The 16,550-nt window shown below is 39.1% G+C and overlaps 1 protein-coding gene and 1 non-coding gene across 10 annotated transcripts in view; both read right to left on the bottom strand.

The window, feature by feature from the left end:
* The window catches only part of CREM (cAMP responsive element modulator), an 87,856-nt gene that overhangs the window by 65,439 nt on the left and 5,867 nt on the right, over positions 1–16,550 (bottom strand). For 3 of the 9 annotated variants that reach the window (XM_025396701.1, XM_025396677.1, XM_025396684.1), the window contains exon 2: positions 687–810. The exons of 4 other annotated variants lie outside the window; for them this stretch is intronic. Coding sequence is in view for 4 of the 5 variants with exons in the window: in XM_025396677.1 (XP_025252462.1) it covers positions 687–806 (120 nt within the window). In the remaining variant the exon portion in view is untranslated. Of the gene's footprint in view, positions 1–686; positions 811–10,999; positions 11,098–16,550 lie in introns of all 9 variants that reach the window. 2 more of the 9 variants (XM_025396681.1, XM_025396678.1) reach the window with 1 other exon arrangement.
* Positions 13,400–13,463, bottom strand: LOC112632267. The gene has a single exon (XR_003121328.1). It is a non-coding gene; the product is annotated as a U7 small nuclear RNA (small nuclear RNA).

Here is a 16,550-nt window from a genome sequence, read left to right on the forward strand (position 1 = left end):
TCTTCTGTAGGCCTTATTCATTTTCTACATAGTATTTTACAGCACTTCTTACCCTACTGGAGTTATTGCTAAAATATGTCTACCCTACCAAACCATGAGATATTTAAGGCCCGAAACTACATATCCACATGCATCTGGAATAATTAGACACAGCAGACATTCAATAAATATTTGATGAACAAACAAATGTGTTTGTTTTTGCTATATATTTTTATAGGTATCTCAGAAATAAATTTTCGGATCTGGAAACAGGTACTGACTGATACTGGTGCTCTCTGAATGAAACCAATTCAAAGTTAGAGACCTAACTGAAAAGAAAGTAATGATCGAGACAAATACATACTGGGCAAATGGTAAGATTTCTGTCATCTTAACAGCTAAGGACATCAGAACTGTATCGATTTCGAATTAACAACCCTCTCAAATCATACTTTGAGGATTACATATTCCGGAAGGGTTTTTGTTTTTCTGTCCATAGTGGTAGTGGCAGTGGAGATGGGGCACTGCTGAATGTCTGTTAAAATGCAAGGCTAATCACAATATGTATCTTTTCTTCACAATCAAATCAGCAAGAATGGCTGATAACCAAGATGGAAAATTTAAGATCAATGGCAATAAAACAGAATCTGCACCTAATTCTCATTTCCATGTATTTTGACTTTCAACGGTGCCTGCCTATTGCCTACCTGAGCTAAAGCAGGGATTGAATTTTGGCCAGTCTGAGTCTGCATATGAGCAGACTTGCTCTCTGTCAAAGAAGCTGTTATATTTCCATCATGCTGGGATTCAACTGTTTCCATGGTCATTTGTCTGAAAAGACAATAAAAAGGAAGACAAATTAAGGCCCTATCTTAAGTATTTGGAAATACAGGTTGAACATCCCTCATCCAAAAATCCAAAATCTGAAATGCTCCAAAAGCTGAAACTTTCTGAGCATTTACATGATGCCACAAATGGAAAATTCCACATGTGACCTCATGCTATGGCTCAAAACTTTGTATCTTGTACAAAAATCATTAAAAATATTGTATAAAATTACCTTCGGACTATAAGGTGTATATGAAACATAAATGAATCTCGTGTCTAGACCTGGCTCTCATCCCCAAGGTAATTCACATGTATATGCAAATATCCTAAATCCAAAAAAATCCAAATTCTGAAACAATTCTGGTCCCAAGCATTTCAGATAAGGGATACTCAACCTGTACTGTTTTTACCTAGCTTTCTAATAACCATTTCTGACATCCAATTGTACTATCGGTTTTTGTGTTTTTTTTTTTTTTTCAAGAAACAGGTTCAATAGTAGAGTCCTAACTCTCTCAGCTTTTCTTTTCTGCTCACTAAATATGAACATTACCAAGGGAGCACTGCAAAACGTCTTGTGAGAACTACCTTATTTTAAAACTTAAAAAACTTATAATAAAATCTTCCTGATCACTACTTTAACCCTGCTGTTTAGCATGAATGACTGGAAAATTATGTTTCCTATTTTACATGAAAAGTATAAATATTCTATGATTCTCAAGGCCTAATAAACCTGTTTTATATTATGAGGTAGCGTGAAGGAATTTCCCCATTGTCTAAATTAAATGTATAATAATATTAAAATGTCTCTTGCTTTGTTATCACTAAGTCATTTCTGATAAACAAACCCCAATTATTGAAAAAAGAGGACCTAATTTTTCCAGGGAAAAACTTCTGATGTGATTTGAAGTTTGTGTATGAATTCAGTTTAAGTTAATGATTTCTATATGGACTCTTTTTAGAAGGCAAACTATATTATAATAAATTTTATCCTGTTAAAGATAAAATATAAACAAAATAAAATTTAAATTTAAAAACTTACAGAAACTAGTCCCTGTTGTTATACATCTTTTCAGCTGTCAATAATACAGTATGTTTTTTTCACCTTAGTCTAACTATATGTCCAAAAAGTATATGGTCCACTTAGACCTCTGAATTAAAATATCCAAGTTGTTTTTCCAGATTTAATTAGTTACCAGATCCTACAGATCCTTCATCTACTGTCTTTGACTTCATACCACCTTTTGCATTCCAGTAGCCATTAGCCAAATTCAATCCTTCCATGCTCAAACCTGTCTGCTATTGTCTATACTACAGTTATTTTAACACTTACAACTGACCAGGACAATTTAGAGCAATTATACCAAAATACAAACATAGAGCCTACCATAGAAAAATGTCTTTCCCTATATATTGCCTAATCCTTTATCTCTTTTCTTAAAACTTCCCAGAGTGGCCTCTCCAATTCTAGGTAATTATAGGTCATCATCACACATAAAGGGTTAACTCCTACTGTTCTACTTTTGGTTACGTGAGCAGTTTCCAAAGAAAATACCTCAAGACATTAGTTCTGCAGGTTCTAAAAAGGCATTATCTGGGGAAAAAGGGTAGGGAAAGTGCTTTGTCAAAACGTTTTAAAGATTAAAAGGGTTTCTCCCCCACAGAACATCTCAAAAGCTTCTATCCGCTAGTGTGTCTTGAGAAGGGTGAAAGGCACAGGTCCAACAGACACCATTTTCTAAAAGTATCTGACCACCAAACAAACCCTTTTCCCACAAAGTATGCCTTAGCAGGAGTATTTTGGAAACCACATGGGAAATGTTGTCTTGTGCTATTTTGTATACCTTTGAAAGATAAAACCTTTCTTAAGGTTCTGCAACAACTTGGGTCTCAACTCAAAAATTACATGCCGAAAGGCCTTCCCCAGTAAACTCTATTTCATTCTAGAAACATTCATTTAGCATCATCTACATGGCAGGCTCTGAAAATACATAAGCAGGTAAGTCGTGGCCCTTGCCCTGGCGGAATCCATTAACTATGTTGTTGGTTTCTCAAATTATGGTCCTTGGACAACTCGCATCAGAATTAACGAAAAGTATTTGCCCTAAAAAATGCAGAAGCTTAGGCTCAACCCCAAACCTAGTTAATCAAACTTTCTTGAGAATTCAACTTCTTATATTCAAACAATTCCAATATGTACTAAAATTTGAAAAACACAGCTTATTGACAGGTCAGTAATTAAAGTAAATCACAAGTAAAGTAATTTCTTTCTTTCTTTCTTTTTGAGGCAGAGTTTCGCTCTGTCAACCCAGGCTGGAGTGCAGAGGCATGATCTCAGCTCACTGCAACCTCTGCCTCCCAGGTTCCAGCAGTTCTCTGGCCTCAGCCTCCCAAGTAACTGGAATTACTGGCGTGCGCCCCCGTGCCCAGCTAATTTTTGTATTTTTAGAAGAGACGGGGCTTCGCCATGTCGGCCAGGCTGGTCTTCCAACTCCTGACCTCAGGTGATCTGCCCGCCTTGGCCTCCCAAAGTGCTGGGATAACTACGCATGAGCCACCGCAACTAGCTGTAATTTCTTGAATCATGTGATGTATGTGATCCATTAAATGCTCTGGAAGACATAAGAGAATGACTAAGTCCGCCAGAGGATGTGGTCATATGAGTTGTACATTGAAGGTTGAGTAGGATTTCACCAGCTAGAAACGACAGGTCAACTATGAGAGGGAGGAAGTACAGAGGATATTTGGGAAACAGAATAGCTGACTGGAGTAGAAAATCTGGGGGAGTGAAGGGGGGATAATTAGATTTAATGGGAAAGAGACAGAGTAGGACTGGTACAAATAGGGCTGGAAGGGTTGCATGGAATTAAATTAGGAATAATCTTTTTTTTTTTTTTTGAGACGGAGTCTTGCTCTGTCACCCAGGCTGCAGTGCAGTGGCGCGATCTGGACTCACTGCAACCTCCGCCTCCTGGGTTCAAGCAATTCTCCTGCCTCAGCCTCTCAAGTATCTGGGATTACAGGCACGCACCACCACACCCGGCTAATTTTTTGTATTTTTAGTAGATACAGGGTTTCACCACGTTGGTCAGGCTGGTCTCCAACTCCTGGCCTCAAGTGATCAGCCCGCTTCAGCCTCCCAAAGTGCTAGGATTACAGGCGTGAGCCATCATGCCCAGCCTGAGTTACAACTCAATAACTGATATTTATAATAACTATCCTGAGTCATCAAAAAAAGGCTAATTATGTTCAGTATACTTTAAGGACAGAGGGGTACACACTGTGGAATCCAAGAAGTCTCCCATTTAAAAACAAAAAAAGTTTTAATGATTAAGAAAATAAACTATTTGGAACTCAATTTTTGAGATATGATAAAAGACTATAAGCTATCAAACAGATTTCAAAATGTTTTATACATGAAAATGTCTTGATACGTATCATCTCAAGAAATCATTTTAATTGGTCCATTTTTCTCTGGGGGCATTTCCCAGAGAGTTCAGTCCTTTGCCCTTTTCCTTTTGTCAATATTACAGAATTTTCCAATATGAATACTATGGCTTCTTCAATCCTATATGCAGATGGCTCCCAAATCTGTATTTACACACACTTCCCTCCTACTGAGCATCTCAACCTGGGGTTTTCATGGACACCTGTCCCTTCTCTTTTATCTCTTCTTTTAGTCAAGAGTATCATCGTCCATTCAGACTCCAAAGCTAGAATCGTGTATCTATATTATCAGTCAGAACCAGATCAACCACAAAAAGCAACCCCACAAAGCTAAACATCAGTCAGAATGCCATAAGGCCTTGAGCCTTAGGGAGAAAGGCAGAGATGGAAGGTCAGCAGCCACCCCAACTCCTCCTCCTTACCAGAATTTAGCACTGGGCACTGTCCGCTGTAACCTCCCATCGCCTCACTGGACAAAGTAATTGAGCTGCTGTTCCACACAGTTGCTGCCACCCACTCTGAAGACAAAAATCACAGACAATGGGCCTCTTCCTAAGCCACAACTAAACTGCAATGCCCCTGTACCCATGCCAGAATCATACTCAAATCACTGTCCAAGATATAAACTCCTTCTATATTTCATCTTCACTCTCATAACTAGTGCTTCCTTTCCCTCCATAATACAACCCCTCACTCCTGTTCTCCTTCCAATCCCCAGCAATGTGCTATCTGGAACTCCCAAAGCCTCGCAGCTGTCCTCTCAAGAAGGTACTGCTCATCTTCCCACACCCAATCAAGGTCATCATGTCGAATGGCCATCTGCTTTGTTCCCCACTGTTGCTTCCCACCTGCACCTCCTTTACTCCCTTGTAAAAACCCTTGTTCAACTGAGGCTCAAGGTCATCAGGATCCATAAGATAATCAGTATCTACTGACCTCCAGGATGTAAACTGAAGACTCTGGCTCCTGATGTAAAAGTCTTCCTCTTCACCATTCTATGTTCAACACTCAAATGAAGACCCATCCCTTACCCAGATGTCTGAGATCAATGACTTACTTTATGCCACTTCAGCCATCTACTGGAATGGTTGGCCACACCCTGGACACTGCTGATGTGCAAACTGGTCCAGCTCTGAAAAAATTAATTCTGACATTCCACCCTGCCTACAACATCCTATTCCCCCAGCTTACCCTCTCCCTTGACCACTCCCATCACACTTGTTATTCCAACACACTGAGATCTCCACACCACTTTCTCTCTGCCCATCCACCTCCCTCTTTCTTCACTTCCCACCCTATTCAGCTAGCATGGCTTCTCATTTTAATTATTGTCTCCCAGCCAGGCACGGTGGCTCACGTCTGTAATCCCAGCACTTTGGGAGGCCAAGGCGGGCAGATCACGAGGTCAAGAGTTCCAGACCAGCCTGGTCAACATGGTGAAACCCTGTCTCTACTAAAAATACAAAAATTAGCTGAGTGTGGTGGCAGGGGCCTGTAATCCCAGCTATTTGGGAGGTGGAGGCAGGAGAATTGCTTGAACCTGGGAGGTGGAGGTTGCAGTAAGCCAAGATTATGCCGCTGCTGTAAATTCTTAGTAAATACCAACCTTGTATAAAACCAACTCTTCATCTCCTCTATGCCTGCACCAAGGCAGATGAACAATATTGAATGAAATTATAAGCCAGAATAAGCTATTAAGGCCAAGCACAGGGGCTCACGCCTGTAATCCCAACACTTTGGCAGGGCCAAGGCAGAAGGATCACATGAGCCTAGGAGTTCGAGATCAGACTGGGCAACATAGTGAGACCCCGTCTCTACACAAAAAACAAAAAAATTAGCTGAGCATAGTGGTGGGCACCTATAGTCCCAGCTACTCAGGAGGGTGAGGTGGAAGGAACGCTTGAGCTCAGGAGGTCAAGACTGCAGCACACCATAATCGTGCCACTGCACTCCAGCCTGGGCGACAGAGCAAGACCCCATCTCTAAAAACATAAAATAAATATAGCTATTAAATTCTTGGTTTTCAACCTCAAATGGGCGGCAAACTGATGGAGTTTGCCTACTTGGCTTACTACTCTCCCATTCTCCACAACTGTTTCGAATGTGCTCCCTCTTCTCAATCCCTGCGTTTCTATACTGACTACACTCAATGAAAGCCCTTGCCTGCTGTCTCTAACTAGAACTCCATCAACTCCCCACACCAAATCAACAAAGATATTGACATCTACACTCACTATGCTCCCTTGCCTCCTGCCTCCTCCCCACTCTTAAAATTCCTGTATCTGTTGTTTAGAGCCCATGCCCTTCAGGGGTTTATACTATCAATTATTCTCTCCCCCTCTAACAGTTTTTTCCTGTAAAGACTTAAACACATTCACGTCTGTCCCATCTCACAACTTACACACACAGCCACAAATCCACTGGATCAGAAATCTCTCAAGCGATTCCCTTGAACCTCTCTTCTCCTTCTCACTGCTAAACTACTTGAAAGAATTGCCAACACTATCTCCGTTACTTCACATCCCACATACTCCTAGACACCCCCCCAAGTTTACAGAGGTTTCTGCCTCTAAAACATCTCTAGAAATGGTAACTAATCTCTGTCACTAAATCCAATGTACATTTTAAGTCCTATCTTTTGTTTGATCCCTCAGCAGCATTCAAACTGTTGACAACATCTTCCTTCTTGAACACTGTCTCAGTGTACTGATACTACATTTTCCTCTTCCAATCTGATTCGCTGACAATTCCTCCACAAGCTCCTCTGACAATTCCTTCCCTTTCTCAATGTTAACCTTCAACGTTGCATGTCTTCGGGACTCTGCTTAGCTTTCTTGCCTCACTCTCAAATCTCTCCCTACTTCATGGGGTCTGTTTCTCTGGATTCAAGTGCCAGATTTAAGTCCATGACTCTAGGCCAGGCGTCTCTTCTGAATTCCAAAATGCAATATCCAAATCCCTGTTTAACATCTCCAAACACATGGCCTGCAGGAACCTCAAAATCAATGGGTCTAGAACTAAACTCCTCTTCTTCCTCCACAAACTTTCTACCCTTCTGAGTTTCCTATCTCGGGAAATGGGACCCCACCATCCAACCAACTGTTCAAGCCAGAAACCCTGAAACTCCCTGTCATTCCACACAGCACCATCATCAGGTTTGATGATTCTACCTTCTAAAGAACAATTAAGTCTCCTTCTCTACATTTCCACAGCCACCACTCTATCTCCTGGCTCCAATCCATGCCAACAGTTATGTTTCTAAAACATGTATTTCTACTTAAAATATTTCTTTGCTTAAAACTCTTTAGTAGCTTCCTATTGACTACAGAATAAAATCCAAACTTCTAATTCTTATAACTATAACCATCATTTATTGAGAGTTTGCATGTGGTAAGTGACTGGTAGTTTTGATTAACAACTCTGTAAGATCACTATCATCAGTTCTTCCAGCCTGGGCAACAGAGTGAGACTGTCTCAAAAAATAAAAAATAATTAGTTCTTCTTTTAGCAATAAGGAAAAGGAGACTCAGGGAGGTTAAAAATTTGATCTTACCACAAAGGTATAAGTGGCATAGCCAGGTTTCGAACCAAGGTTTTTTTCCGAAGTCCATATACTCCATTACTAAACCACACTGCCATTCGATCTCTTTCACAATGTGACCCATTTTAGTTCTACAGCCTCATCTCCAGTCCCTCTACTCTTTCCAACACACTGCATGCCAGCCTCCTAATCAGACATTTTTTCAAGTACATACCTTACTCTCCCAGTTTTAATCTTTTACATCTAATCTTCCCTCTTCCTGAAATGCCCTTTACCCTTCTTTGTCCAACTGGCAAATTCTCACTAGTCTGTCAAGGTCTGGTTCAAGCACACCATCTTTCAAAGGCCTATTCTAATAGCCATGGGCAGAATTAGATATTCTTTTTTGAGTTCCCAAAGCATTTTACAAGTCTGTTATAACATTTGTGTAGCATATAATACATGTATTCACACAACAGCATGAGCAACTCAGGGACAGGGATCCCATCTTATAGATTTCCATGCATTCCCAGTGCCTAGTACAGTATATGCTACATAAACCAATTATTCAATTATCCTGGAAGACTGTGCAACTATCAGGTGTTATTATAACAACAAAAATAACATTCAGAGAGATTAAGGGACTTTTACAGGGAACCTAATAGGTAGCATGATGAGGGATGAAAAAGAGGTGTTGTGACTGTGACTCCAGGGTTCCTTCCATGGTCAGTGCCCTGCGTATTCCAGTTTGGACAACATTTTATGATGATGATGTGTTTTGGAGTATGCTGCAATTGTTGTTGCAATCTCACTCAGATATGCTTTCTCTTTCATAGCAAATGTATGGACTGTAATTTTATTCCATTTGTATTCTGTCAGAGTACCTAGCACGGTGTTCAGTTCATGTCATTTAGTAAAAGTTTGATACTAAAATTATTTTTTTGAAGGTAAAAATCATCTATAAAAAAGTAAGGTTAACACTAGCAATTTAAACTAGATATGCTATTTCCAGCCAGTTTATTCTGCAGATTTATATCCAACTGCCCTCCAGTACAACCCACTAAACCCACTAAAACCCAACTCCTACACAGGACTCAGTGCAGAAGATTCAACTAACAATTCAGTGCTCAACATGGGTCAAGCACTGTACCAGGCATTTTTCAAGCACTATCTCAGCAGAAATGCAGGACCCCAAACTCAGCTGTCAATGTTGCACATACAACATTAACATCTATAAATCAGCCACAGCTGCTCCAGATAGAATTTATAGAGTCCATTATCATCTTACATTATTCACTACATAATTTATAACTAAATATATTAAAATTGAAGAGATGTCTCATAGAATATATTTCCCCAAATCTCACTTTCTATATTAAACATAGTTGTGATATTAAATAAACACAGCTGTACTAAAACTAATAGTGTTTAATTAACTATGTAGTATTTTAATTTTAAACAATAATCCTTTTCAGAGGGAAAAGAACCAATTCACAATTATGAATTACAAAATATTTAAAAATAAAAACATGTAAGGATAAAACAAAACTAAAACAAACAAAAAAGTCCACTAAGCACTATAAATTAACAACAAGCAAAATACTGGCAAATATTTGGTTCCACAATTCTAAAAACAGGTAAAAATTTGCTAAAATGGTGGCTGGGCATGGAGGTTCATGCCTGTAATCCCAGCACTTTGGGAAGGCGAGGCAGGTGGATCACCTGAGGTCAGGAGTTTGAGACCAGCCCGGTCAATATGGTGAAACTCCATCTCTACTAATAATACAAAAACTAGCTGGGCGTGGTGGCCCGCGCCAATAATCCCAGCTACTCAAGGGCTGAGGCACAAGAATCTCTTGAACCTGGGAGACAGAGGTCGCAGTGAGCCAAGATTGTGCCACTGCAATCCAGCCTGGGCAACAGAGTGAAACTATGTCTCAAACAAACAAACAAACAAAAAAATAGCTAAAATGGGGATATTTAAATTTACGAACAACTAATAATAGCAGGAACATTATTTTCTTTTGAAGTTAAACATTTCTTCTGAAATCTCCTTTATATTATTTAGCAAACCTTTCTCTCCTTTGATAGAAAAGCAAATATTATCCCAACCTGTTTTGAATATACTGGGATCCAAATTAATAAAATGTTAATATAACTATTGTTTTTTTAGAAATAGGACCTTCCATTAAAACATTTTTTTCCTTAGAGATAGGATCTTGCTATGTTGCCCAGGCTGGTCTTCTTCTCTTTTCTTGCTTTCTTTTTTTTTCCCAGGCTGGTCTTTAACACCTGACCTCAAGCAGTTCTCCCACCTTGGCCTCCCAAAGTGCTGGGATTATAGGCTTGAGCCACTGCACCCAGCCTAAAAAAAAATTTTTTTTAATAAAAAATTGTTTTAATACAAAATACAAAAAATTAGCTAGATATGGTGGCACCCTGTAATCCCAGCTACTCAGGTGGCTGAGGCAGGAGAATCCCTTGAACCTGGGAGGCAGAGGTTGCAGTGAGCCAAGATCGTGCCATTGCACTCCAGCCTGGGTAACAGAGTGAGACTCTGTCTCAAAAAAAAAAAAAAAAAAAAATTCTAAAATTTTAGTTGCATCCAATTTTCAAAGACAAATTACACTACAGAGGAAGTGCATTACCCTTGAAAAAAATTTTCACCTCTTCTAAAAACAGAATCCAATTGGAAAAGGAAGTTATTAAAGTTGTTTCTATTCTTTTAAATAACTTTAGAAAAAGTGGAAAATCAAATTTCTCTTCAGGGCTATATCCAACTGATGAAACAGAATGTCTCTGAAAGTAATCAAAAGAAAACTTGAAAAATTCTATTTGGATATTTGTAAAGTGTTGGTAGAAACTTTCTTCTATTTCGTAAGGTTAAATACAAGTATAGCCAAAAGGCCAGGAAGAAGAATAAAACCCTGGGGACTCTTCAAATTCTACAATTCCGCTGAACTATCGACATCCTCACAAATGGTCTACTTTCTAACTGAAAAGACCAGTACTTGGCATACGTCAACTGACATACCCACACATCCCCTACAGCGCCTAGCATGGTACACAGTAGATGGTACCTTAAGTGAATGGCTGAATAATTTGAGTCTACAATAGAATACATATACATACATATATGTATGTGTACATCTATACATCCATTTACTCATCATGAACTTTAAGCTAAGTAGAATTTTCAAAAGAACAGAAAAACATACATCTACCTACCTTAGATTTGTCTTAATATATTTTTTCCTTGCACATTTGCTCATTGTTAAGACATTTGTAATCAATGCTTTCCTCCTTTCCCGTTTTCTTTATTTATCCTGCAGTAAAATTATAATGTTGAATTGGGAGATCGTAACATTTCACTTCAAAAAACTCTCAAATTAAATTTTATTTAAATTAAAACCTCTCAAAATGAGGCCAGGAAGAACATTCTAATTTCTATAAAACTAAAAATACAAAACACCACCCCCTGCCCCGCAAAAAAAACCAAAAGACTAGAAAGCTAAAAACAGCCCTGTACTGTTTTTTGTCAATCTTATTTCTACTGTATTTTTCTTATCTTCCTAGGGGGAAAAAATTGACAAAACTGAAATGATACACTATTTTTCTGATTATTTGCTACTGAAGACAAAGCAGTGCTATCTAAATCATCTAATACACACTAAGTATAGCTCATGGGTATCAGCTCTATTTTTAAGAATGATCATTTAATAAACTTAATGAATTATTTCCTTATATTTCACTTCAATGCAACAAAATTTTCATTTACCTTAAATTCCAACTTGGGTTTTTATCCAAAAATTAAACTCCAAACAAAATACATTTATTCAAAACGTCCTTTTGATAGCCTTCAATCCATGAAAAAAACCTAGTTTAGACACTGTAGCAATTAAACTCTCTTTATTTTTTTTACTAATATCTTTAAAAAGATATATTTGACATGTGGAACGAAGTAAAACTGGCAAAAAAAAAAAAAAAAAAAAAGACAAAAGAACACTTGAGCCAGACATGGTGGCTCACACCTGTAATCCCAGCACTGTGGAAGGCTGAGGCAGCAGGTTTGCTTGAACTCAGGAGTTTGAGACAAGCCTTGGCAACATAGTGAGAACTTGTCTCTACAAGAAAACTGACCAGGTATGGTGGCACAGGCCTGGACTCCCAGCTACTCAGGAGGCTGAGGTGGGAGAATCACTTGAGCACGCAAAGTTGAGGCTGCAATGGGCCATGTTCGCACCATTGTACACCAGCCTAGGTGACGGAGCAAGACCATTCACAGACCTAAACTCTTTTGAGACAGTCTCAAAAAAAAAAAAAAAAAAAAAAAATCTGGGAGTCCTTAATTTATTTTAGAGCTGGAGAAAACAATGGTGCTCATCCCTAAGTAACCTCTAGGCACCTCTGCCCACAACAGCAGTGCTTAGACAGACACACTGCTTTCAGAGTCCCCTCCTAAGGGTTCTTCTAAATGATGGCATACAATCCCGGTCAAATTTGGAACTGTAGGCAGCAGGCAGGTTTATCAGACCTTACTAAGTGCACTAAGGCGATGGTTACTACTGCTACCATCTGCCCCCAGCATAGAGACAAGAGACAGTAGGGCATTTGAACAGGCTCCTCACAACAGGAACAAAAAGCAGAACTGATGCCATTCTGAGATTAAATCTTATTCTGTTATACTACACTAGCATTTTACATAGGGACATCTTATGCTCCTTAAAAGTTGTATAACCCATTAGATGCCACCCCCTCACACTAGATGCTGGAGCACTGCAGGAGACAGCTCTCCAGGAGCCTGCAATCTAAAGAGGGGGCAGATGTGTCAATAAAATAATAATAGCACTTGAACAATAATGGTAACCACAGCACTATATCATAGAAACAAATGCCAATTTCTGTATTTCACCTGGAAATATTTTATTTGCTGAATAATAAATTCTTGTGGTTCAAAATTTTAAAACTAGAAAAAGGTACTCAGAGAAGTCCAGCAATAGCCACCTGCTTCCTCTTCCCAGAGGTAACCAGCACTGAAGAAAGCACCATCTTCTTGCCATGGGAGCCACAGGATATCAAAAAGAAAAACTAGCCTCATACCTGAATAAGGACAAGATAAACTTGACCCTGACTCAGGATGATCAGAGCCTTACTTCATTCCAACTATTGTCCACAAGGTCACCAATGAATGCTTGCCTGCTTGCCAAATCTAAAAGGATGCTTTCTAGTCCCCATCTTCCTCAATACCCCTACAGCATTTCCTCCTCTATTTGAAACTTTGTCCTCTTTGAATTATTTATGACATTACTTTCATGCTTTTCTTCCAAATTATCTAGCCTTTTGTTCTCTATCTTCTTTGGCTCATTTTTTTTTAAATGTCTCTCTTTTTAATTTTTTTTTTCCCCCCAGAAATGGGTATCACTATGTTGCCCAGGCTGGTCTCAAACTCCTAGCTTCAAGCAATCCTCCCACCATAGCCTCCCAAAGTGTTGGAATTACAGGCATGAGCCACTGTAATCAGCTCTCCAGTTATAATTTCTAATCAGATCTCTTTATACCTAAACTCCCAAAGAACACTGATATATCCTGTATACTACCAATCTACCAATTTTCTTTTTTTGGGAGGTGGAGGGCATTCTGGCAAAAACCAGAGAGAGAGCTTGCTGGACAAATTCTAAGAGCTGTAACACTTATATACTACCAATTTTCTACAGGAATAATTTAAAAGTCCCATCTGCCAAGGGACTCTTAAGCTTTAGCTTTTAGAGCAGAAAGGCATATTTTAGAGGAGTTTGTTACAGGCAAGTAATAACTTACAAGAAGAAATGAGACTCAAAATTATTTTGCCTAGTTATGGATTTCTGTGCCATATTTTGAAGGCCATCTAACATCCTGATAAAAACTTTATTAGGTATGATTACAAAAATAACATTTGGCATTCACCTTACTTTCACCAGCATGTTGCTCTATGTTCACCCTCTGGTGTAATAGCTTCAATTAATTTCTTTGTTTTTCGTTTTTTGGTTTTTTTTTTTGAGACTGAGTCTTGCTCCGTCGCCCAGGCTGGAGCGCAGTGGCACCATCTCAGCTCACTGCAAACTCCACGTCCCAGGTTCAAGCAGTTCTGCAGTTCTCGTGCCTTAGCCTCCCAAGTAGCTGGGATTACAGGCACATGCCACCACGCCCAGCTAATTTTTGTATTTTTAGTAGAGACGGTGTTTGACCATGTTGGACAGGCTGGTCTCAAACCCCTGACTTCAAGTGATCCGCCTGCCTCGGCCTTCCAAAGTGCTGGGATTACAGGCTTGAGCCATCGTGCCAGGCTTAATTAATTTCATTGCTGTCAGTATACTTCAATATATAGCTTTCTATACAAATGATATTTAAAATATGTTGATTATGCTATAAAGGACATTTTGGGGACAAATGGTGAAATCTGAATATGGGATTATATATTACAGAGAGGGTAATAAAGCGAATGTTGGAAAACGCTCATATAAAATAAGCAAACAAATATAATATGCTGATAAAAATAGTATTAAATTAACACTTAAAAATGTTGAGGCCAGGTACCATGGTTCACCCCGGTAATCCCAGCACTTTGGAAGGCTGAGGTGGGCAGATCGCCTGAGGTCAAGAGTTCAAGACCAGCCAGCCTGGCCAACGTGGCGAAACCCCCTGTCTACTAAAAATACAAAATTAGCCAGGCATGGTGGCATGCACCAATCCCAGCTCCTTGGGAGGGTGAGGCAGGAGAATTGCTTGAACCCAGGAAGCAGAGGTTGCAGTAAGCCAAGATCGCGCCCCTGCACTCCAGCCTGGGCAACAGAGTGAGACTCTGTCTCATTATAAAAAAAAAAAAAAAAAAAAAAATTACAAAAATTAGCTAGCATGGTGGTGTGTGCCTATAATCCCAGCTACTCTGGAGGCTGAGGCAGGAGAATCACTTGCACCCAGGAGGTGGAAATTGTAGTGAGCCGAGATAGCACCACTGCACTCCAGCCAGGGCAACAGAACTGTTTTAAAAAAAAAAAAAAAAACTTTGAATACCTAATCTGCTGTGGTTAATTACATTAATACCTTAATGTAACTTTCTGGAAAAATTAGGTATATATAAGAATTAAACTTCTTGGGCAAGTTTACTAGAATACCAAAGTCTACTTAACCAATTTCCAGCTCTCCATATTAACAGCGTTCTCCACTTCTGTGAAGCTTACAGTATAGCTAATGCCCACCACAGTTCTCTAGTGTGCCCAAGCACTTGTGTTCACTCCAACAGGGATGGGTGCTTACCAAGAGTTAGTTGTATTTGTCACCAAACCTGATTATGCCAGCCATACTTGTTGCAATTTTGTAATTTTATTAAATAGTACCTTAGATGAAATGACTAAGTGGATTAAATGATTCAAAAAGAGAACTGTTTCTCTAAAGACTAAGTTGAATGCTTTGGAAAGACAATAAAGACAGTTTTGCTTTTTCTGCTTTAAAAAAACTGCTTCTGCCCAGGCGCCGTGGCTCACGCCTGTAATCCCAGCACTTTGGGAGGCCAAGGCGGGTGGATCACATGAGGTCAAGAGTTCGAGACCAGCCAGGCCAACATGGTGAAACCCTATCTCTGCAAAAAATACAAAAGTTAGCCAGGCATGGTGGCGGGTGCCTGTAATCCCAGGTACTTCAGAGGCGAAGGCAGGAGAATCGCTTGAACCCAGGAAGGTGAAGGCTGCAGTGAGCCGAGATCGCTCCACTGCACTCCAGCCTGGGCAACAAAGTGAGACTCTGTCTCAAAAAAAAAAAAAAAGAAAAATCTGCTTTTGGACTAGATATTACAGTTGGAGATAACTATGAAATACGGGAAATATTAAATTAAGATTTATAAGACACTTGCCAAACAATCTAAGTTCTTACGCCACTTTCAAAAACCCAAAAATATAAACTGTAAATTATGCATTATTGAGATGGTTTTGGAAAGAAAGGCTAAGAAAAATAATAAGAAAAACTGAAAGCACTGCAACTAGCATATCCAGAAGAAAAAGAAAGGAATGTGGAATAAAAGGTATCATACCTTTTACAGAAGCAGGAAGAGAAAGAACACAGAGAAATACAATTTGGTTCTGTGATGAAGCAAGGTTTTAGTTCTTTGCAAAAGTAGATATCCATAGGGTAACTGTAATTTAAGTAGCAATAGCAATAAAGTTTGAAAGATAAAGGAGAATATGAAGCTCATATTGTAAAGTTGGTCCTTCTCAACCAAGTCGATTAAAATATTAAGAGAAGGTGGGGCTAGTTATAAGACAAATAATTCCAACAGCTGAAATTGACAGGGATGAGACTATGGTTACCCATTTTAGGGGAAGGAGATGAGTACAGGAAAACAACGTGAGAAAGCAGTACCATGAAATTACACCATTAGTCTTACACTCTTTATGAAGCAAAGTTACAATAACTTTCAAAAAATAATCTTTACACTTTCATGTAAAAACAGAATAGGCAAAAGGGATACTCGTAAATAAATATTCCAAACACTTGTAAATGTCTTTAATATTTCAAACATGAATTATACATAAATTCAGGAGGCTCTCTAATACAGATTCACGGCTACTCCAATTTAATTGCCTGAGATACCTGTTACTAAGAAATCTTAACTCTTTACTAAAATCACTAAAGGATTAGCTATTCAATAAGTGTCTCTTTTTCAATTCATTTCCCACCTGCTGCCTGCTTTTGGCTATTTCACAGTAAATGACCTACAGAATTGGCTGCTGAGGAGGAAATGAAAAAT

The sequence above is a fragment of the Theropithecus gelada genome, chromosome 9, assembly GCF_003255815.1.
Source record: "Theropithecus gelada isolate Dixy chromosome 9, Tgel_1.0, whole genome shotgun sequence".
NCBI lineage: Eukaryota > Metazoa > Chordata > Mammalia > Primates > Cercopithecidae > Theropithecus > Theropithecus gelada.